The sequence below is a fragment of the Notechis scutatus genome, chromosome 4, assembly GCF_049901735.1.
Source record: "Notechis scutatus isolate UNSWTSFEM ecotype Mainland chromosome 4, rNotScu1.2, whole genome shotgun sequence".
Lineage (NCBI taxonomy): Eukaryota > Metazoa > Chordata > Lepidosauria > Squamata > Elapidae > Notechis > Notechis scutatus.
The window spans coordinates 128,372,824-128,395,667 of record NC_142012.1 but is presented as its reverse complement, the minus strand read 5'-3'; the positions used below and the strand labels follow the sequence as shown (position 1 = coordinate 128,395,667).

General features: G+C 37.1%; 1 protein-coding gene across 1 annotated transcript in view; it reads left to right on the top strand.

Moving 5' to 3' along the window:
* Positions 1-9,309: 9,309 nt before the first annotated feature.
* PFKL (phosphofructokinase, liver type) overlaps positions 9,310-22,844 on the top strand; it is a 41,824-nt gene continuing 28,289 nt past the window's right edge. Inside the window, exons 1-3 of the mRNA XM_026690062.2 lie at positions 9,310-9,542; positions 20,041-20,114; positions 21,005-21,082. Of these exons, the coding sequence (XP_026545847.1) occupies positions 9,437-9,542; positions 20,041-20,114; positions 21,005-21,082 (258 nt within the window). The 5' untranslated portion in view covers positions 9,310-9,436. The remainder of the gene's footprint in view (positions 9,543-20,040; positions 20,115-21,004; positions 21,083-22,844) is intronic.

The following is a 22,844-nucleotide window of genomic DNA, read 5'->3' as shown; positions in this document are numbered from 1 at the left end:
CATGTTTAAACCTTTTTCCATTGTAAATTTAACAAGTCAGATAAATTATGATTCTGTTTTAAACCATTTCCATATAATATACCAAAACCTCTTATTCAATTTCTCTTTACTTCTCTTTACTCTTATTCAATATCATTATTATTATTTCATCTGATTCTTTCTGACTTAGTTACCATTATTCTCATTCTATATTTCTACAAGTTTTTACCAATTCTCCCCCAAAAAGACATATACACACAACACACAAAACATAAAAAAAATCTTTTTGGAAAGTAACTTGGGCCCAGGTATCTCTCTCTTCATGGACTTCAATTATATTCATGCTCATCTTACATATCATTACTTATTTTATTTACCATTCTAAACCTTCTATATTAACTTCTCCACATACTTCACACTTCTTAATTCTACCTTAATTAATCATCTTAGTTTAAATCATTATACTTGTATCTTTTGTCCATTTTTTATCATCCCTTTGTCTCATCCCTTATGAAAAAAAAGAAAATCAGTTTCTCCTGAAATCATTAATCAGAGTATGATGCCTTTCTATCTCCCCCCTAAGTTAATCAAATTAATCTTTAAAATAATATCTACTACCCAATCAGATTTTGCTTGGTACATTCTATCTAACTAATACATCCAACACAATTAAATGCATAATTAGACAATAAATCCAAATATTAAAAAGAAATACTATAATAAAAATTTTATAATAACATCAATACCATAATTTTATTAAACTCTTTAATTAAAACAATATTCTAAACCTCTCCTATTATTAAGTTTTAAAGCCAATCATTTTTAAACATTTTAACATTTTAATCTCTTATTAACTCTTAAACCATTGCAATACTACCATCTCATCTTATGTACCTTGCAAAATCTTTTTTTAAAAAAAAAAATTATACTTTATCCATTATCCATAAAAATTCCTTTTTCCATTTAATTTCAAAACATTGTAGCTTTTCTCCACCTTTTCCCTTTCTTTCTTTTCCCAACAAACCTTTCTACCCCCTTCTTCTAGCCTCTGCCTTACCGGCTTCCCTTCTCTGTCGTATTTCTTTTCCCCTTTGTTTACAATCATCATATTGGTTTTGCACTTTATTTTTCCCTTTCTTAAATGTTTTTTGGATCTTAAGTCCTTAAATCCTTTAGTTTTCTTCTTTTCTCTTCTCTTCTTTTGTTTCTCTCTTCCTTTTTTTCTGGATCAAATTCTGAGATTCATTAAAGATGGCTCCTTCCTTTCTTTCTTGTTCCTCTGCTGTCTTCATCTGTTGTAATTTTTGTTGATAATTAGTAAGCGCCATTTCTAAGAAAAGGAAAGCTTCTTCCACACCATCTTTACCATTTTTTTTTGCTTGTTCATATTCTTTTCTTAGTTCCTCAACAGAAAGAGCCATTATAAATCTTTTCTTTTCTTTTCTTCTTCTTTCTTCTTACAACAACCAGAATATTCAAAAGAAAATAAAAAAGATAAAACAGTCCCAAAGTTATCAATCAGTCCAAACCAAGGCAGAGTTCTCACTTTCTCCTTCTGGGGTAATATCAATCAAAGAGAAAGAAAGTCCAAATCTGTTTAAAATCTTATTACAATATATTCTAGTCTTCAAATCCTTAAGGCATCTGCTCCAACAAATCTTAGCATACAAATATTTTCTTCTTAATCCTCTCTCTTCCCACTCATCGCTTAAAACCAATTTCCACCTAAAAAATAGGTTTCTTAATATCCAGTTATTTATTCCGTAGGAAAAGAGGAAAGCTATCCTTTCAGCACCTTCAAACAGCCGCTTTTTCCTCTTCTGGCAGGTATTATTCAGAGAATCATACTTTTCAGGAATTTTATTAAATATGTCTTAGAGTCCTAGGAGCCAAGAAAAACTTTCTCCTCAATCACTTTCTCCACTTCCTCCTGCGCATTCTTACCCGGCTGCCAGCTTCTTTGTGGCGGCCATTACGGACCGCCGCTGCACCGTCCTGGGAAAAGGGAGTTCTGCCGGCCAGGGAGGGAGTCTGCAGCACCCCAAACCCTTCTCCGGATCCCCTACTTCAGCTGCCCCTGCAGGGCAGCCTAGCTCCGTACTCGGCTGGGTCGGAGCCCCAAAAAGCGGCTAGCGCGGCAGGGATCGCGCAGCTTCGCAAATCCCTGCCGCTCATGGCCGACAAACCGGAAGTTCCGTTTCTTTCTTTCTTTTACATCTCTTCTTCTCTTCTCTTTCCGGTTCGCAAGACCGAGTGTTCTTTTTTGTTTTTTTCCCTTTTGTGTATGTAATGTCGATATGTTTTTAATTGTAAATTTAATAAAATTTATTTATAAAATAAAATAAAATCATGACTGTCCCAAAGTCATCCTATAAGCTTTCATGGCTAACTGTGGTCTAAAACAATGGGAGCGCCCTAATAAAATCTAATATCTTAAGCTTGATTTTATCCTGGTTCTCTTTATATTATTTTTGTTTTTTGTTTCTTTTTAATCCCCTTTTATTATTTTTAAATAAATCAAATAAATAAATAAATAACATTTTAAAATAAATATCTAACACTCCTTCTTTCTGTTTTCCTCACAACAACTCTGTGAGGTCAGTTGGGCTGAGAGAAAGTGACTGGCCTAAAGTCACCTGGCTGGTATATATAATATTAATGGACTAGCAGACTTAAGTAATACATGGTTGTCATTGGCGATATATATTTAAGTGCGGAACAGAATGATTACTACATCACCAAGAATTACCAAATGCAGTGAAATGCTATAGCTCTTACACATGGGACTATTTGTAAGCAGCAGAGGTGCTTCATCCTGCCCTTTCTCTCACTTCTTTGCAGAAAACTGAACTGTGGCCTTAAAAGTCCTGCGCTGTGGGAAAATTGGAATGAAACATTGCACCAAACCCCAAAACCATAACATTGTGATTATGGGCAGAAGAAAAACAGATCATGTTACATTTCACAAAAGTTAGACATGCTTTGAATTTTAAGTTGCTTTTGTCTATGGAGAAAACTGCAAACAATCCCATATTTATAACATGCATATGTAGCCGACTTCTGAGTGGCATGAAGTTTTAGCAATTCTTTGCAGTATTTATCCAGTTTCAACAGAAAAAAAAGAAAGAAATAGCATATTCTGGAAGAGAGAAAGAAGCTCAGAACTCAGAACATAATCCTGCTCCCATCCAAATTCCTAGGAGAATGTATGGTGCCACAGAATTCCTGCAATGAGCATTATTGACTCTGAGCCTCCTCTTCAAGCCCAAATTAATCCAGAGACGGAAACTGTATAAAACTATAAAAAACCTTTTGCTTCATACGTAAAACAAACAAATTCCAGAAGTTCTACTGAACTATTCTGAATGAGTCACAGTTTGCCAGAAATAAATTCTGGAATGTTTTGTTGTATCTGATTTCAATCAAAAACAAAAGCCACGGAAATAATTTTACATGGAAAAAAGACAAGGCTGGTCTATGCCTCTGAATTTCTGCCCTTCTTTTCTCTGCAGCTTCCAGTGAAATCCTTCCACCAGCCCTCCCATCCTGCTGACCTTCTTAGCACTAGTCCTCTTTCTCTCCTCTGCAAACCACAATCAGGCTGCTGCCAATGTCCCAACCAGAAACTTGCAGTTCAAAGTACAAACTGTTTTATACATCTCTGTTCCAGGCTGATTTCTTACTTATTTGCATCACCATTCTATTGTCTATCCACCGCAGGATGAAGGCCTCTTCCTCATGTTTCCAACCAATATGGTCCTGAACTTTCTTTTGCCAATTGGACCTGCAATACTTGCTGATGCCATCGATCCATCTTGTTTTAGGTCTCTTTTGTGGATGCTTTTTATCAAGTAAAATCCATTCTATGACTGCCTTAGTCCAGCTGCCATCAGTTCTTCTTTGCTATGTGACCGGCCCATTTCCGTTTCAATTCTTTTCACTCTCTTGATGGTATCATATACTTTTGTTTGTTCTCTTATTCATGTGCAGGTCTTTCTATCTTGTCCTGTGATGCTGAGCAATCTTTCCATAGCTGTTTGCACCACGCATAGCTTATGTATTGATTATGAGGTTAGTGTCCATGTTTCACTGGCATACTGTATGTTAGAACAGGTAGCACACAATGATCAAACACCTCCCCTTATGCCTGAAAAGTTTTTGATCAACTTATTTGTATACATATGTACTTCTCACACAACTTCTCCCTGACTTTTCATGAGTTAAATTGCTATGCACTTATGAAATGCACATCTCTACAACATTAACTTTCAACTGTCTTTTCTTGGTGCCTGCATTCACATTATTTTAGCCTAACATTTTGTATAAACCAACTGTGAATCCAGTCACAAATCTCACTTAAATCATTAATAGTTAAGCTAACCAAGGGCATATTCTCTGAGTATAACCTGAAAATGGCATTATCTTAAAACATGCATGTTGATAGTTCAAGAGTCACGTTTATTGATTGGGATTGGATTTAATGGAATCACCTTGACCATTCACAAGATCATTATGTTTTTGGTAAGTGAGATTATTGAGTAAATATAGGTCAGATAGGAGAGTCCCAGAGAACAATGAAATGACAAAAATGCTGACAACAGTCATCATGATGTCTATTCACTGTATAGTCAAGATGTCTAAGAAAGATTATATAAAGAATTAGCTGAGCATTACAACATTGTACTTTCTTTTCTGAAAAAATAAAATAAAATAAACATCTCTTGTACTCTAATCCAGTTTTTTTTTATCCTTAATGAAATTTCTGGCTGTTACTCTGAAAATGGCTGAATGAAGAAAGCAGAAAAACTGGGGCCAGCTAAGTAATTAAGGTCCATGTAAACAGCAACAAATGAGAAAACAAAAGGCAGCAGAATTAAACATGAGTGGTAGTAACACAATCAACAATCTTCTTGACCTTCCACTCATAGGTGGATGTGGTTTATATATCACATGAGTACAGTCATTTTCCACTAATGTTAGCCTCTTTTGACCTATCCATATAAATATTTTTCACTCCTTTTTACAACAGCATTACCTTCCTCAATTCCTTCTTTTATACAATTATTACATATGAAAAATACTTCTACCATCAACTCTTAGAAGAGCCACAAAGATACCAATTGGCCTGCCAGCTTCTTTATAAGACTTTGGTATAAAGTCTGAATCATCTGCTTCCTGGTTGTAAAAGGATCAACTGTCCTTGAGGTTGCTCACTCAGTAGCAGCAGCCATATCTGGAGAGGGGAATTGCAAAAAACAGGCAAGATAGTGGATGAAAATCCCATCCCTTGTGTACATGCATTGGCACCATTTGCATGTACAAAGACAAGGAGACTAAACAATCCTGCTGCAGTCAGTAACTTACCTATTTTTATTGTTCTAAGGCTGCTTTTGCTACCAGGTTCTCTTCATGTACAAATATTTGGGAAGAGATAGGACTCTAACAGGGACGGAACTGCCACATATTACTGATCTTATTTAATTATGGTATGCTGTTACAAGACAATCGGGGAGAGAGAGAACAGGTCACAGGTTTTGAGGTAATAATTTGCAGGGAGATATATGATGAGCAACTGCAATCTAGCTATTACAAGGAGTGGAGGGAAGATCAGTAGCTAACCTCTCTTCCTTTCAGACTACAATCTTATTAATGGCATGTCAGTGATGGAAAACCCTTTAGTTTAAAGATCCAACTTCTTTAATGCTAAATCAGTTTCTGACAAAGGATCTATCCAAGATTTAATCCTGGACAAAACATTGATTTGGCATTTATCATAAATTCCTGGATAAGAGTAGAGGAAAAATATTTCTCCCGTTTCTGTGGATAAATTACTGTATAAAGCAGTAGGCTACCTTGGAGGATGGTGAGGTATGTGGCTGTAGTGTAAGGGTCGTATGGAATAAGAGAGTATGAAAGCTGCCATGATGATGTTATGCTTGATCCTGGTAGTTAGCCGGTGTGAGTTGTTTTGATAAAAGTAAGTTGGTAAGGTCAAGGATGCAGTTATGAGGAAGGAGTGAAATAATGTTTAGGCAAGAAGGCCATAATTTAGGAAAGATGATTTTAAAAAAACAAGAGGCTATCATGATGGGAGCTTGAGGAATGTATTTATATTGTCAAAGATTTTTAGAAGTCTGATATCAGCATAAGGAATGTGCTAACTTCTACTTATTGTGTACTATATATATGCAATATATTTGGTTTTACTTTATTGTCCTTCCATCGGGAATAGCATTTTTTTTAGACTAAGAAAATAAACTTTTGGGCAGTGTTGAGCTTGAGAATTTAATGACTGTGGTCTAAGCAATTATCCCTTGATGCTTTGCTGGCAACTATGGTTAGTATCCTGAGAGGCAAGGTGAGCAGGGGCTAACTGAGCTCCTGTCTTTAAAACCAGGTGACCTAAGTGTGTAGGGTAAACCAGTGGTGGGATTGAAATAATTTAACAACCACTTCTCTGCCCTAATGATTTCTTCCAACAAGAAGTTCACCAAACTGCTCAGAAACTTAACAACCAGTTCTCCTGAAGTGGTGCGAACTGACTGAATCCCACCACTGGGCTAAATACCAATCAAAAGTCAAAAATACTATTGAAGCTGACTGTTTTGTAGCATACAGAAATAGCCTAATATTGATTATCATTTCTAAATACACTCTTCCCTCCAGTGGATTTCAAGCACTATTTTGGTTTACCAAGGAACTGAGGGTGTTGCTGGAGAGCTTTAGCAGAAGTGGAAAATGCTCAGAAGTGGAAAATGTAGCAGTAGATATTGTGAAGAGGGCATAAACCCCAAGGACAAGGACTGCATAGTTTTCCCCAAAGTAAATCAGATTCTAATTCTGTCTTCATTGTGTTTGCACAAGACTGACTCACATGTTTTTCCTTATTGTGAGTCCTTCAAGATAATGAAGGAAAAGAGCCAAAACAGAAAAGATTCAGCATAAGCAATTTTCATTGGTTTGTTTTTTTTTTTTTTTGTAGACAAGGTTAATGAATACTTTTTCAGACTCTGAAGGTCATCGAAGGTCTCGTCATTCTAAATAACTTTAAATGGTTAACAGGCAATTTCCAAAAATTTCACACTGTCAACATCTTCTTTGATGAACTGCTTATCTTTATTCCAATCTCTTTCCTCATCACTTACTGCTAGCTCTGAGCCTAGTGGTTTGTGTAAGCAGTTAGGATATTTGACATCAATGTCCATCATGCTTCACTTGTTAGGATTTTTGACATCAGTGTCCATCAATGTCCACCATGCTTCACTTGCTCACATTATCATTCATTTTATCATTCATAAGCGACCTCTGTGATCATATTAAGAGCAATTGCGTTCTTTTCGCTGATGATGTAAAGCTGTTCAATACCACAGACAATACTGCTACCCTACAAAAAGATCTTGACTATGTATCAGAATGGTCAAACAAATGGCAACTTCAAATCTCAACAAATAAATGCTCTGTCTTACATATTGGCAAAAAAAATCAGAAAATAAAATACAAGCTGAATAGTCAAGATCTTGTTGATGACTCAAGCTCTGTAAAGGACCTTGGAATACTCACCTCTAATGATCTAAGTGCTAGAGCCCACTGCAACTACATAGCCAAAAGGCATTAAGAGTTGTTAACCTAATCCTCACGTAGCTTTTTCTCTGGTAATATCACACTACTAACCAGAGCATACAAAACATTGCTAGACCAATACTCGAATACAGTTCATCAGTCTGGAACCCACACTACGTATCTGATATTAGCACAATTGAGAAAGTCCAGAAATATTTCACAAGAAGAGTTCTCCACTCCTCTACTCGTTGTAGAATACCTTATGCCACCAGACTTGAAATTCTTGAACTTGAAAACCTTGAATTACGACGTCTTCGGTCTGACTTAAGCATGGTATATAAAATCATACATTGCAATGTCCTACCTGTCAATGAATACTTCAGCTTCAACCATAACAACACAAGAGCACACAATAGATACAAACTCAAAGTAAACCGCACCAAACTTGATTGCAGGAAATACGACTTCAGCAATAGAGTGGTCAATGTCTGGAATACTCTACCCGACTCTGTAGTTTCTTCCCCAAACCCCAAAAACTTTAACCTTAGACTGTCTACTATTGACCTCACCCCTTTCCTAATTAGGGGCGTGCATAAAGCGCACCAACGTGCCTACCGTCCCTGTCCTATTGTTTCTCTTATTCTTTTATTTTTCTTATATGTACCCATTTCATGTATTCACAACTATGTATACATTTATACTTATTATCTTGTAAACAATTGGCAAATCAAATAAATAAATAAATAAAATAAATAAATTTTGATGCCTATTTTCTAATGTGCAGATACCTCTTTGAGGCTCTTTGCAGGCCCTTACCACTTACTATTCTGAACAATGTCACAATTTAGCAAATGTGACTATTCAAATGTGACTATTCAACTTTCATGCCTGATCACTTGTAAATATGCTAAAAAGCATCACTACCAGGACAGAAACCCAGGGTAACCCCTAATTGCATTGAGAAACATCAATTTAATTTCTATTCTTTAGCCAGTCGCTCACAAGAAGACCTTCTCTTTTATTATATTACTTTTAAGTTTATTGGGAAATTTACAATATTATAGACTTTTGGGACTTTCCAACCATTTTCTTAATTTCAGGAATATATTGTGTCTGAAACTCTACTATTGTGGTTGTAAAAAAACTGCCAAATCTTCCAGGAGTGAGTTTGCTCTTTTGATTTTCTTTTTCACTAGTCTTTTCCATTTTGAGAAGTCCTTTTTCTCAAAGTCAAATATAACTGTGAGGGATTTGGTATGTGGGTTATCACTTCTTTGACTATTGAATTTTATTGCATTAAGGTCATTGTTCCTTATCAGTTCAACTATATATTTATTAAATTCTGGGTAGTAGTCAAAAGCAGATCTAGCATTGTAGAGCGTATCAACCTAGATCACAATAAACACCACAATAAACAACCCTGGCACAACAAACAGCAAACTCACTTGTGTATATGATATGAATGTATTAGAGTAGGACAAAAAATGTATTGGGTAATGTTAAGAGAATTTGAAAGCAACTTAAGAGGGGTGTACAATAGCAAGCATTTGAGGGCCATTCTTGGAAGAACCTGAGATTCCATGTCTTCTCCATCACACCTACATTATTCCATTTAGGGAGCAAATCCCAGAAGGAGCCTGCTGATCACTACCACCAACCAATTTCACCAGTTGCAGCTCAGAACAAAACACCTGGTGCAAACAAACTGACAGATTACATTTCCACCACTGCGCCTGCGCTGGCCAGGTAGCCCCTCCCCCGGGACGAAGTCATCGGCCAAGACCAAACCGAGAGGCGGAGCTTCTCGAAGCCGTGATTCCTGGAACGCTGGTGCTGCTCGTGATTTATCTTTAGATTTATCTTTATTTTTTTTGCACCTCGGATAAGGCTTGGAAAAATGGCGGGAACCGATCTCAGCTCAACGGGGCTGGACTTAGAGAAGCTACGCATGGCGGGCGCCGGTGTAGCGTTGGCTGTGCTCACCAGCGGCGGCGACGCACAAGGTCAGTCGCACCGGTCTCCTTCTGTCAAGCCGGCTCAAAAGCCCTAACTCTGTGCGAGTCACGTGTTGCCAGATGCAACGTGCAGATGAGCACGGTTAGCACTGAGCACAAGCGAACATGCTAACTAGGCTTGGGCAGTAAGAGCCTCTGCCCTATGGAGGTTCAGAGTCGAAAACCCTAAGCAAAGTCCGCCCTTGAGGGCCTGTTGCAGAAATCTCCTTCACCAGGGAGTTCCTGCTCCGCCTCCCTTCCAAAGCCTGGTTTTACTAGGCGTCCGCATAAGGGCGCCCCGGAGGTTGGCGGAAGCATCTGCCGTCATCTTGGGTGAGGCGGAGGTTAGCGGTGCCTCGTTCAGACCTGGCGGGCTAAGAGATTCCCCTTTGGACTATTAGGCTCCGTGGCCAGAGCGTCCTCGAATCTGTGACGACCGTGCTTGTTTGACGCAAGCAGCACATTCGCAGAAGGGAATTTCCTCCATGACGAGCCCAAATTTCCCTATCCCACTATTACATTTTTAATGCTTCCAGAACTGGGCTGCAAAAATCTAGGCGAGGACTAGGTGATAAATAGCAAAAAGATGGGGATGACTCCTTTTTTTGTCATTAGTCTTCATTTGGAATTTTGCAACCCCAGATTGCATATCACTGCATTGCATTTTAATCATTCATCATCTCCCCAAAGTCAGCTTAATAATGCAGCTCTAATATAGTAGGGCTGCAGAGAATATTCAGGCAGAGTACCTTGAACATGAAATACAAAATTGTATCGTTTGCTTCTATGTTAGGAATTATAGTATTTGAGAGAATAATCAGTAAAGGCATTTTGGGGGAGGTCCAGAATTGGAAAATGGCTTAATGTACAGAGATGTATGGGTTTTGCTAATTTCTGAAATATAAATATTGTGGGATATTTGGTGTCCCCTGATCTTGGTTGTTTTCTTTGAACTATTTCATTACCAAACTAGAAAACCTCAAATTCTTGATTCAATGAGATTTTCTTGAAGCAGGTTTCCTCACTGGACAACTGGGATATGTCAATGTAAAAGTTTTCATTTCCCATTAACTGCATTTGATCTATCACATTATTTAGGGGGCCTAGATGAGAACTATTCCTGCCTGAATATCTTTAAAAGTTAGGCTGATGGTTACTTGTTAAAGTTGATTATATGCACACTAAAACTGGATTTGTAGTTCATTAGCTATATTGACTAATGGTTTTTTCCCTCATAAATATATCAGGGTCATTTATGTTTTATATATATTGTATATACTGTATATATACTGTATATATTATTGTTTCTAGTTCAATAGCTTTAGTCCTTCAAGGGATAGAATCTATACTGAATATATAGTGAAGAATATGTGTGACATTGTTGTATGCTGTAATGTCCTTGACAAAAAGGAAAATATAAATTCAGAAAGTATTATTGATTTTTTGCTTGCAGTCATTAAAATACTGTGCTTGTTATGACAAAAATTCATGTGGGCCAAGGAATATTGAAAATAAGGCTGCATACTCAGTTGAAATATTGGTTATTCGTTTGATTGATCAATGATGCTTAATGATAAGATGTTTCATTCTAAAATTTTAATTCAAAACTTTTAGTGTATGTTAAAAACAACCAAATCCCCTTTATATGTTTCTATTTTTATATTTTCAATCACATCAGTGCTACTATAGTTTAAATCAACAGTGTAACATAGAGAGCTGAAAGAAGTATGATCTACAGTAATGGCAGAATCAGTTTAGTTGTAACAAACTATCATTCCTGGATCTTGTCTCTCTCTCAGATGAGTCTTAGAAAAATGAAATTTGATGGGTGTACATAACGTATGTGTGTGTTTTATTCCACAACATCTGTCGCCTTTACATAACCTTTACTTTGTTCTTGTTTTCTACAATGTAATCTTTCTTCTCAGTTATAATGAAACAATCTGTCAAATGTAGAATGAAAAGTTACAACAGATTTTGTCTTCAAAGTACTTCCTATGAATTATAGCAGTTTAATCTTTTTTATTTATTCTTTCGGGATAAGAAGCCAAACTTCTATACAGCACAAGCTTTTTAAACAATGTAAAATCTCAGTTTTGTAGATTAACTGGGTAAGAGGTATCTTTTGAAGCTAAACGTCTGTAATTCATATTATTTTTATAAAGAAGGTTAGAGAGAGAGAGAGATGCGAGATAGACAGACAGACAAATACTGATAAAATATGTCTAAATTTTCAATATGTAGTGCAGTTATGCTACTGATATAATTTACATCAATTAGCTGGTATTTAAAGTACTTCAAAATACTTCCTATGAATTATAGCAGCTTAATCGTTTTTATTTATTCTTTTGGGATAAGAAGCCACAATTCTATATAGCACAAGCTTTTTAAACAATGTAAAATCTCAGTTTTGTAGATTAACTGGGTAAGAGATATCTTTTGAAGCTAAATGTCTGTAATTCATATTACTTTTATAAAGAAGATTAGATAGATGATAGATAGATAGATAGATAGATAGATAGATAGATAGATAGATGATAGATAGATAGATAGATAGATAGATGATAGAGAGATAGAGAGATAGAGATGCTAGATAGATAGACAGATACATACTGATAAAGTATGTCTAAATTTTCAACATGTAGTGCAATTATGCTACTGATATAATTTACATCAGTTATCTGGGTGCTTTAGAACAGGGGTTACCAACCTTTTGGATTTCAGGGGCCACCAAACTCATAATTTTATATCCCGCAGACCAGAGACCCTGGGAAAATCCCCCAAAAAGTCTGCTGGAAAATTCCCCACCCCATTTTCCTACCGATCAATCATTCTTTATTTGGGATCGCAGGATACCGTCTCCAGCTCCGTTCTCACAGGGAGAGAGAGAGAGATACACTTTTGGCTTCATGCAAGGAAAGCAGCAGAAGGAGCAGAAATCTTTCTTTCTCTCCCCCAAATTCCGCCAGAAATGAGTCTTTGTGAGACTTGTCATGCCAGCATAGTCTCTTGGAGCAGGATGCCTTTCAGGGTCCCAAAGATTAATTTTGGCGGAGTTTGGGGACAGAAAAAAGACTTCTGCTACTTTCCTTGCGTGCAGCCAAAAGCAGAAGCGAAAAGAAGTAGCCCAGTGGCCAGGCAAGGTGCATGGGGCAAGTAGGACAAATTCCCCCACTCCACCCTTTCCTCCCTCCCTTCACTACCTCATGTTGTTCGCAATGTAAGTGACGCAAGCCTTGTGTTCCCACGAGCCATGTGGGCGGCACAGCCTTGTGTTTCCACGCATCCTGGATTAATTGTTGGGGGGGTGCTTTGAGAGTACCATTTTTCTGTGGACCACCAAAATTTTCTCACAGACCACCAGTGGTCCTCAGCCCACTTGTTGGCGACCACTGCTTTAGAAGCAACATCATGTCCAAATATTTGGGCTGATATCCAAACTACAATTTTGTCCATTCGACCCAAAGAGCACTAAACTGAGTATAATCAAAGTTTATCAAAATTGGAAATAAAACACATTGATTATTTTAAAATCAGTGAACAAACTTCTAAGATTGGAAGAATCTAGTGAGAGGAAGAAATTGAGAAGAATCCAGCTGAGCCATTTTCTTTAGTAATTATTGCCTCCCTTGGTAACTCTTTCTTCAAAGCTCCTTTCTATAGGGTACTATGGTAAGTAGAAAATGGGCATGGAGATGGAGAAAATCTTTGAAATACCAATTGCCTTTTTTTACCAGGGGAATACATGATGTTTCCAGAAGTTAGGACAATCAGAATTACTGCTAGATGAAGTTCCCTTTTTTCCTTTTCCTTTTGTATGACACACCTCCTAATCTCTGTTGTTGACATTTTTTCCACATTACATGGAAATGTTCTAGTGTTAAGGACAACCAACTATGGAGCTGGAAACAGCAACCTACTTCAGAGGAAATCTCCTAACGCAAACCAGTCAAGGACAGATTTGTAACCATAGGTTGCAATATCTTTTATTTATATGGTATAAAACATGTGCTGCCTTTTCAATGGATGTTTTGACTATGAATTATATCAGCAATTCTGTCTATTCCAGTGAGGTTTGCAGCAGATTCTTGAGATAAGAAAGTGGCAAGTATCTTCCAAATTCACTTCCATTGCCATTCTCTAATTTCATTATTTTATATATTTATTTTATATAAAATAGTTTGTACGAAACCTAGAATGCCACTCAAGAGCTACTCTAGAGGTTGCTGTTGGTTTATAATTTGCAATGTAACAAAAGGGGAAAGTAAGTTTTGGGAATAATCAATAATTTGCAATGTAACAAAAGGGAAAAGTAAGTTTTGAGAATAATCATTAACTGTGATTTAAATAAAATTTTAATTTAATCTTTTTATCTCAGTCTCTGCCACTTCTTTGCCCTGATTATGCAGCTTTTCCTGACACAGCAGTCGAAAATCAAATACGATCTTTGCCTTGTAAAAAAAAACTGTATACCCTTATCTTCAATTCAAGATTGAGTAAAAGAAGGTAATATTTCAATTATCTTGACCATAGAAGTAAGAACTACCTTCATTAGAAAGAAATGCAAGTAGGGCAGCAATCAACATTACATAAATGGACTCCTAGTCACAGTATCTGACTGGAACATTGCTGGTTTCAGAAAACTGTTAGATTTTCATCCTAGATCCAAGTGTGTCACTGCATCTAGAACAGGCTATTTATTCAGTCTTGCCTGCAATGATTCATCTGCCTGAGTTGAGTTACAAGTTATTCATCCACATCTAAGCCTTCACTGTGTCCTGAAAATTGTTCAAGTTTTCTATTACATTCTTGACAGTGGAAGAGAAAAAGGGCTGGGTATAGTCAGGAAAGTTGTGAGATTTGATTGAATTTCCTTAGGATCAAGTAAAGGACAACATGATAACCTTTGTTCCAGAGGTGGTATTCAGCAGATTCTGACCAGTTCTGGAGAACCAGTAGTGGAAATTTTGAGTAGTTTGGAAACCGGCAAATACCACCTCTGAATGGAGATTTTACAGTATCTTTCCCATGCCACGCCCACCAAGCCACGCCCACAGAACATGTAGTAAAAAAAAATTGAATCCCACTGATGCTTTGTTCTAATAGTCAGCTCCATTATTGATGCCATATAGCCAACCAATTTCAGAACCAATGCAGAAATGCAAAGAAAGCAGAATGTGAAACTTGCAACCTATCCACATGAGCGTGAACTTCCTTGTAACAAAGTAAAAAAATAAAAGCAGCAGGTAGGCAGTTGTAAGCAGAACAAGCAGCAGAGCAGAGTTCAGAGTTAATTTTCAATATCTCTGAAAAACAGCTGACCATGTCTTTGGCAGTCTTAGCTCCAGTAAAGTCTGATCACACAATTCTTTGAAGGAGTCTTGAATGAGATAAAAGTAAATCATTAAACTAATTCCTATATAAAAATAAAGGCTACATTGGATTAATTTATTTTATGATTGGAATTTAGGGAATTCTGGAATTATCTTTACATTAATTTTTGTTTTGGTTCTGTGGCTGATGCTGCAACCATTTAAGCCTAATCTAATATAGTTGATTAGAGTCACTAGTATGTGACCTTATTGGCCTGGGCCAATAAGTTATTCCCCCCCGCCTCCCGTTCTTTTTGGATTCAGTTGGCTTCTGAGATTCATGCAGAGGATAAGAAAAGTTTGTTTGGGCAAAAGAAACAAAAAAATGTTTCATTCACATTCAAAATTTTGGTAAATCTTTTAGAGTAACCTACTCCTGTGATCTTAGATATGATGGGTTAAATGTTTTATAGATAACAATGGGTAGGTAGGTGTCTCTATATTCCTTCTTTCCTTCTGCACTTCATTAAAAATGTTTATTGGTTTACCAGAAGTGGATCTAGGGTAGTCATTATAACAACTGTATAAGCAGAATGCTTTTTAATATTGCTTTCTATTTGCTTACTCTTTTGAGATCACACTTAACAATATAACAAGATATAGCTCAATGTGACAAGTTGGTTAGTTATCTAGAATTTGATCCATTCATAAACCTCAGTCTTAACATGCTTGACCAGCCAAGGGATGCTTGGTTACATGCTATACACAGAGAACATAAGAATGTTAACCTAAGGGCATTGGCATAGGGATCAAAGACAAAGCAATTTGTACCTGCAATTACAAATAGCGTTTCCTATCATTGCTGTTGGATGAATCTCTTGTAAAGTTGCTATTTGCTTGGATTGTAAAGCACTGGACTTATCACCCACCTGTATAGAATAATCAGATGGTTTTCCACACACAGTTAGAATCTTATGGTTTTGTTTTAATGAAAAACAGATAAATTGTTTCTTTTGCATACAGAAAAATCATTTGTAATAAAAATCCTATGTAGTGATCAGTACTGGATTACCATTGGGGAACCTGAATTCTAGTTCTCACGTTAGCATGAAAGCCTATAGGATGACTGGGCCAGTCATACTTTCTTCATTCTAGACTGAGGAACTGAAAACTATCTTAGAGGAAGATAGTGGCAAGCCATTTCCAAAAATATTGCCCCCCCTCCTCAAAAAAATACAACTCATGTGGCCCTAGCTGTGTAATTGCCAGGAGTCAAGATTTACTTGAAAGACAGTAACAACATTGAGGGGTCCTTGATGCCCTCTGAGCTTGGTTGTTTACTTGCTAACAGTGATGATGTTACCTAGTTTGGGTAGTGAAACATTCATAAGAAAACAATCAAGCTCAGAGAGCACTAAGGACTCCTCATTTCAACCATGAGCTACAAATATTATAATTAGTAACAACAGTATTTAATTCACTCATGTGCACACAGTTTGCTGCTGTGTCAAAGTAGGATATTGATATTTATTGAATTGCATTGTTCTTGTGAACCCTTTGAGAAGACTCAATTCTCAAAACTTTGCATTTAGACTGAAAAAAATATTTTAAAACTTCAACTATTTTCATGCCTTCTTGGAAGTGTTTAAAATACAAGTAAAAACACAAACAAACAGCCCAGTCAAAGAGGATGGAGAAAAGTTGACAGTTCATTTGAAGTAACTTGTGTTTTTCTGAAGCGCAGAAGTATGTATTTGAGGAATCATCCTGTGGAAAGCCAAAATAAGCCTTGTGCTCTTTGTTGTTGTTTTTCATGTACACTTCTGCTATCATCTAGACTCTTTTGTTAATTTATGTTGTTGTAACTTTCTCCAATCTGGTGCCATTCACATGTATTTAACTGTAATTAGCAGATAATCACTTCTAGAAGACTGTGGATTGGGAAAATATGTTCCAAATGGTAAAGGACAAAGTATGTAGCAGTGCTGACCAAACACTGGAGAGGGAAAGGGTCTGGAATCCGGATGGAGAGAACTGACTTTGATCCAATCCTGGCAAGACAGAATGGCTAGGGTTTGCTCAAGGTCATCTATGCACTGACTACCAACCATTTGGTTTACTGCAATGCACTGTATGTGGGGCTGCTCTTGAAGACCAAATGGAAACTTTGACTGGTTCAGAATACAACATTCACAGTGGTGGGTGCTCCTGGATTTAACCATATAATACTTCTGCTGTGTGAGCTGTACTGGCTTCCAGTTTCTTTCTTGGTACAATCCAAGATGCTGGTCATCACTTTAAAAGCCCTATATGGCACAGGGCCAAGTTATCTACAAGAACTGCTTTTCCCTAAGAACATCTTCCTGTCCTATAGGTTAGATAGGGTAAGCAGGCTCTTAGTCCCTCTCCTTAAATGTTGGCACGTTATGGGAGTCAAGAAGCATGCCTCCTTTTCCACAGAAGCCCCTCAGCTATTCTACCTCCTGAGCTTCCGTGGTCCCCTACCCTCCTTGCCTTCTCAGAGCGCTAAAGACCTAACTTTTTCCCCAGGCATTGAGATAAGATTGGGTGACTACATATTGGAAGCTTGATTTGGCAACAGGTTTTTGTTTTCAATGTGTTTAATTTTTAATACTTTTAATATGCTTTTTATGTTGTTTCAATTTTTGATTGGGAGCCGTCCAGTGTTTTGTTATAAGCTGGGTGGCTACATAAAAGCTTTCAATCAATAAATAAAAGTAAACCGAATTGATATCAAAATATATATAAAAGGAAAATATTTTTCAGTCAAGGTCAAGTAAGAATCAGTATTGAAATGTAAATAAAAGGAACAATCGGCATCCTGCAGTAGGTATTTTGTAAAGGAAAACAATCCTTTTAGAACAGTGGTCCCCAACCTTTTTTGTACCAGGGGCCAGTTTCAAGCAGAAAATTTTTGCAAGGACCGGGGGGAGAAGAAAAGGAGGCTTCGCTCTCTCGCTGCTCCACCATCCAAGGAAGAAACTGCTTCAAAGAAGCGGGGGCTTTTCCTGTCGCCGCAGCTATTCCGAAGCGCCCGTTTCACCCCCACTCCCACCCCGCCCGCGCGCGCGCGCTTCAATCCACAGTGTCCCGTTCTGCCTGCCTGCCTGCCTGCCTGCCTTAGTTTCTGGTTGTTTGGGAGCAGCTTCGGCTGAGAATAATAACTATTCGCCTCTTTTACTCAGCCGAAGCTGTTCCGATTCAACCATTAACGAAGGCAGGCAGGCAGGCAGGCAGAACGGAGCACTGCGGGCGGGCGGGCGGACGGGGTGGGGGTGGGGGAGAAACGGGCGCTTCAGGGAAGCTGCGGCGACAGGAAAAGCCCCCCCCCTTCTTTTGAAGCAGTTTCTTCCTGTGCTGGTGGAGGAGCGAGAGAGCGACTGAGAGAGCTGACCCAGAGAGAAGGACAGGCTTCGGTTGCTTCCTCCCTCCCCTTCTTTCATTTGTGTCCTTGATCCCCGATCCCAGCAGCATTCACCGAAGGTGAAGAAAGCCGCCATTTTTTTTAAAAAAAATTCTTTGCGGCCCGGTAGAGAGTGCTCCACGGCCCGGTACCGGTCCGCGGCCCGGTGGTTGAGGACCCCTGTTTTAGAAGACTTGTGTGTTTCAATTTCCTGCTTTCTAATAAGCCTTTCCATTCAGATAAAAAAGAGTAGTGATTGTGAGGATATTCCATTTTAGAAAGTTCCAACCTGAAGGAATTAAAGGGAGTGGAAGAGGGTTTAGAGACTCCTTCTGGGAACCTGCAAGAGTTTAAGACAGCACAACTTGCATGTGTCTGTGTCTGTAGCACAACATAAAGGGGAAAAGGCAAACGTTTCATTTCTCTGCCCAGGGTAAAACATAATCAGCACAGCCGAAATGTGTGATATCAGTGTCAGAAATTGAAACAATATCAAACATTTTTTTTTATAATTGCATTATGTAATGAATGAAATTTCACAACCAATCACAGTCATTTTTCATCAGATAACTGAGCCATTTCATTGTACATTGGTCCTTTGCATTATAAAGGCAATAAAAGCCTTCCTTGAAAAGGCTAAGCCTTTTCTAGTAAGACATTTGGTGTATTTGGAGCTTTTATGAAAGTAGGATTACCAGATCTGGATTAAAAATATCCAGATGACCTTGAAATGGCAGCAAAGAGAGAGAGAAAACCCTAAAGGCTTTGCTGCCATTAGTGGTGGTCTGGATTTTCCAGCCCAAATTTGATAGTCCTAATGAAAGGTAGCATATAGACAGCAAGTTTTACTGTTATACTGATGATTTAAGAAATAGCATGTGATGTTCTTTGATATTATGTTATGCATCTCAATTTCACTTACATAATAGCTAGGTCCAATATTAGTGGTCTCTGCGTTGCAAATGGCATCTTTTTCATCATTGCATTTCTGCTACCTACTCTAAATATTGTTGCTTTTGTTCTAGTTAAGAACTCTGCAGATGGAATGGGTGGGAGGAAAAACTTTCTCTGTTAGTAATGACAGATTTATTTTTTAAAAAAATGAAAGTTGGATCTGTTTCTCTGAACTTTATATTTTGTGAGTTACCTTTAGAGTTTCTTTTCTCTCTTTTCTCTTTTCTCTCATATTCTCCCAAATGGAAGAAGTACAAAACCCCAGTTTTGGTATTTTCTACTAACAGCTAAACATAAATAAAACTGTATTAACACGATTAACAACAAACAGATACTTTTCTCATAAGGGACCCATGCTGTGCAATTTCTGTGGAATTTCATGTGTATTGTTTTATTCCCTTACCAGATACTATTCTTTACTTTATTATCCATTATTAACATAAGACAATACAAGTGCTACCCTGTATATGCACAAGAAGGCAATTCTTTCACTGCTGAAAGTATAGGAGTATTCAGTGTTATATATTCCTTGTATGTTGACATTCATATCCTGCCTCTGTTCAGTTACAGTGAAGTGCAAATTCCCTGTGTAGCATCTAGCAAAAACAAAAACAAAACCAAAAAACCCTGAATAGGAATGTTTTTACAATACTTTTTGTCTTCTAGAGGCTTGAGCTTATTTCCAGCAATTGTAACTGCAACATTTGGAGAATGCTACTTTTGGGAAGGGTGGGGATTTTTTTGTATAAACCAGCAGAATACTGCACCAATTTGTCTGAGACTCAGATCATAATTTAACTTGTATTCATCTCTCCAGGTATGAATGCTGCTGTTCGAGCTGTAACACGCATGGGAATATATGTTGGAGCTAAAGTGTTCCTGATATATGAGGTTCACATTTTTTATTATTAAAAAAATTCGTCTGTATGGATGGGTGTGGCTTTATGGAGATTTTTTTTAGATTGCTGAAGTTTTTTGGGAAAATAAAAGGATCAAAGGGATAGAAAATGGAAATACTGGTATAAATATTTTTACAATGGTGCAGAAGTTAATTAATTCTGAAAGACCTATCAATATAACCTTAGGAAGTTTAGGAAAATCTAAGAGAGTTAAGAAAAGATTGAGGAACATCATTGACAAGTTAAATAATGTTTTCACTCTTTTGATAACTTCTAACTATAATGTAATGTAAATTATTTAGGTAGTTTTGGCAGGGGGAAGATTCAAACTAAATATAGCTAAACTGGTAAGGAACATACGGCCCTCCAAATGCTGATCAAATCAGAACCAAACAACATGTTAACTAAGCCACACACTCCCTGTTTCTGACAACAGGCTACTTGTTTGCTTAGCTGCTTTTATTTCCAGACAAATTTTCCATGGTTTTTTTCCCATACTTCAGCTAGCCTTCATTAGCTTCCAGCAGTCAACATGCTGCATTACTACATTGGGTGAACCTTGCTATTGGATATTTTCTTGATAATAGGTATTTATTATATTTTATAATGTTTTAATTCAAGATCTTTCCCCCATTTTGTCAGTCTTTTGCCTGGTTGCAATTTTATGAAAAGTGGTTAGATAGAATTCATGGTGGAGCAAATTAGTATATGTCCGACTTCAAATTTTGTTCCTTGTAGCAACCTGCAGTAAATTTGAACAAAAAGGTAAAACCAAGGATACTGGGATATAGATAATTCCCTATGTTGCAAATTAAGTTTAATACAGTTTTCTTGGTAGTACAGTTGTGGTGTTTTTGCAAAAACATTTTTTTTTCTTCTCAGGGTTACGAGGGACTAGTTGAAGGAGGGGAAAATATTAAGCAAGCAGATTGGCTCAGTGTGTCCAATATTATTCAGCTGGTAAGACTAATCTTTCCTAACATCTTATTCTGTAATTAGACAGGTCTTATGTTCATTTCTGTTGTGGCTGCATAAGCCTTTCATGATACACAGCTCTGACTTAACTCTGAGTAATTTGGATTAAGTGTAAATTTCTAATTTGGGTAATGATTGATTCCCATTTTCAGGAAGAATCAAAAATAGATGCTGTACTAGGACATAGTCAGTGGACTCGGTCTCCCTATCTGCCAGTATTCCATTCTTATCAGTCAGATCACTGTGAGCTGCCTTGATTCTCTCATACATAACAGTGCTCCTTCAAATTTTACTGAATAGGATATGAGTCACTTTTATTTTCAAAGCTTCCATGTTATTAAGAAGAAAAGGAATCTATTCAAGGAAGAATCTATAGTACTTTATATGAGTTCAGTACAGGAGAAACAGTTATGCCTCAGCCAATTAAATAGGTACTAAACATATGCTGTTAAGCTTTACAATATTGTGACTCTTTGCATCTTATATTAGCCAGGAATGCCCATAATTGTGGACCAGGAATCATGGCTTGATTAATATGGTGGACTATGATACTAGTGTGCACAGTGCTTTCTTTCATACAATCACATGATCTGGGAAGCAAAAAGCCCTGCTTTATGTTGAAATAGGGACTTAGTGGATTATTTAACCACAAAACACAGAAATTTTAAGCTAAAAATTAATACTGGCTTAAAGCTGATTTGCAATCCTGATTTGTTAGATATCTTCCCTCTCCAAGTTCCATGATTCAGATTTAATGGAAAACAATGTCATTTTTCATATGTTTATTCCTTTAAACAAAACTAAGGAGCAAAAGGACTGCAGGCACTGATATGCCATATGTTCTTATTAAATTGGGAACCTTAAATTTACATCTTTCTGTGACCATGGCTGTAAAATCATTCTAGACTAGTAATGTTGGTTCAAGCTAATAGAAGCTCTTCAAGAACTCAGGTAGAGAGCTTTGCTATCTGGGAAAACCTTGGTAATGAATTGAATCTTACAGGGCTCCTTTCATGTAAACTTTACTGCAATTTATGTAAGAAAGATTATTTTCCTAGGAAGATCTAGGAAATGTCTTTCATTAAGATTATCCAGTCAGATAAAAATTTTAATCAGTGGGTTTCAGGTCTTTCCTGATCACATGTGATGCATTGCTTCTCATCCAACTTTCAGAGCAACCTATGTGATAGTTCTGATTCTCTTGCATATTTATTTGTTTATTTTCCTCTTTATGGTTTTCCCTTTGTCCCACTTTTGGGAAAAAGTGAGCCTGATGCATAGCAAGAGCAATTGGAAGATAATAAAATAAGAGAATAATATTAGTTTTGATCTATCCCTTCAACCCTAAATGAAAATGGCTTTTCATGTACTGTAAATTTTTGTATGATGTAGTTCTTCAATTTTGCATTGACTTTTCACTTTTTTTCAGATTAAGCAAAGGAAGTTATATAACAAGTCTTATAGGTTTCTTTTTAATCAGAATCCTCCCTCCTGCCACTTAATGTAGGTGTTTAAATAGTGCAGATTAATAGCCCATATCCCCATCCTCACTAGGGTAACCAAATATCTTAGTTCAACTTTCCCAAATCCATTTAGCATCGTCCAGAGAAGCTTCTATTGAGACTGATATTTGCCTGGATCACTGAAATTCTTGGAATTGCAGACTCAATACTTTTTAAGTGGTAGTGGTATAGTGGTTAGAAGGAAGAATTGCAGACTGATTCTATTTACTGCAAGAAATTCGATC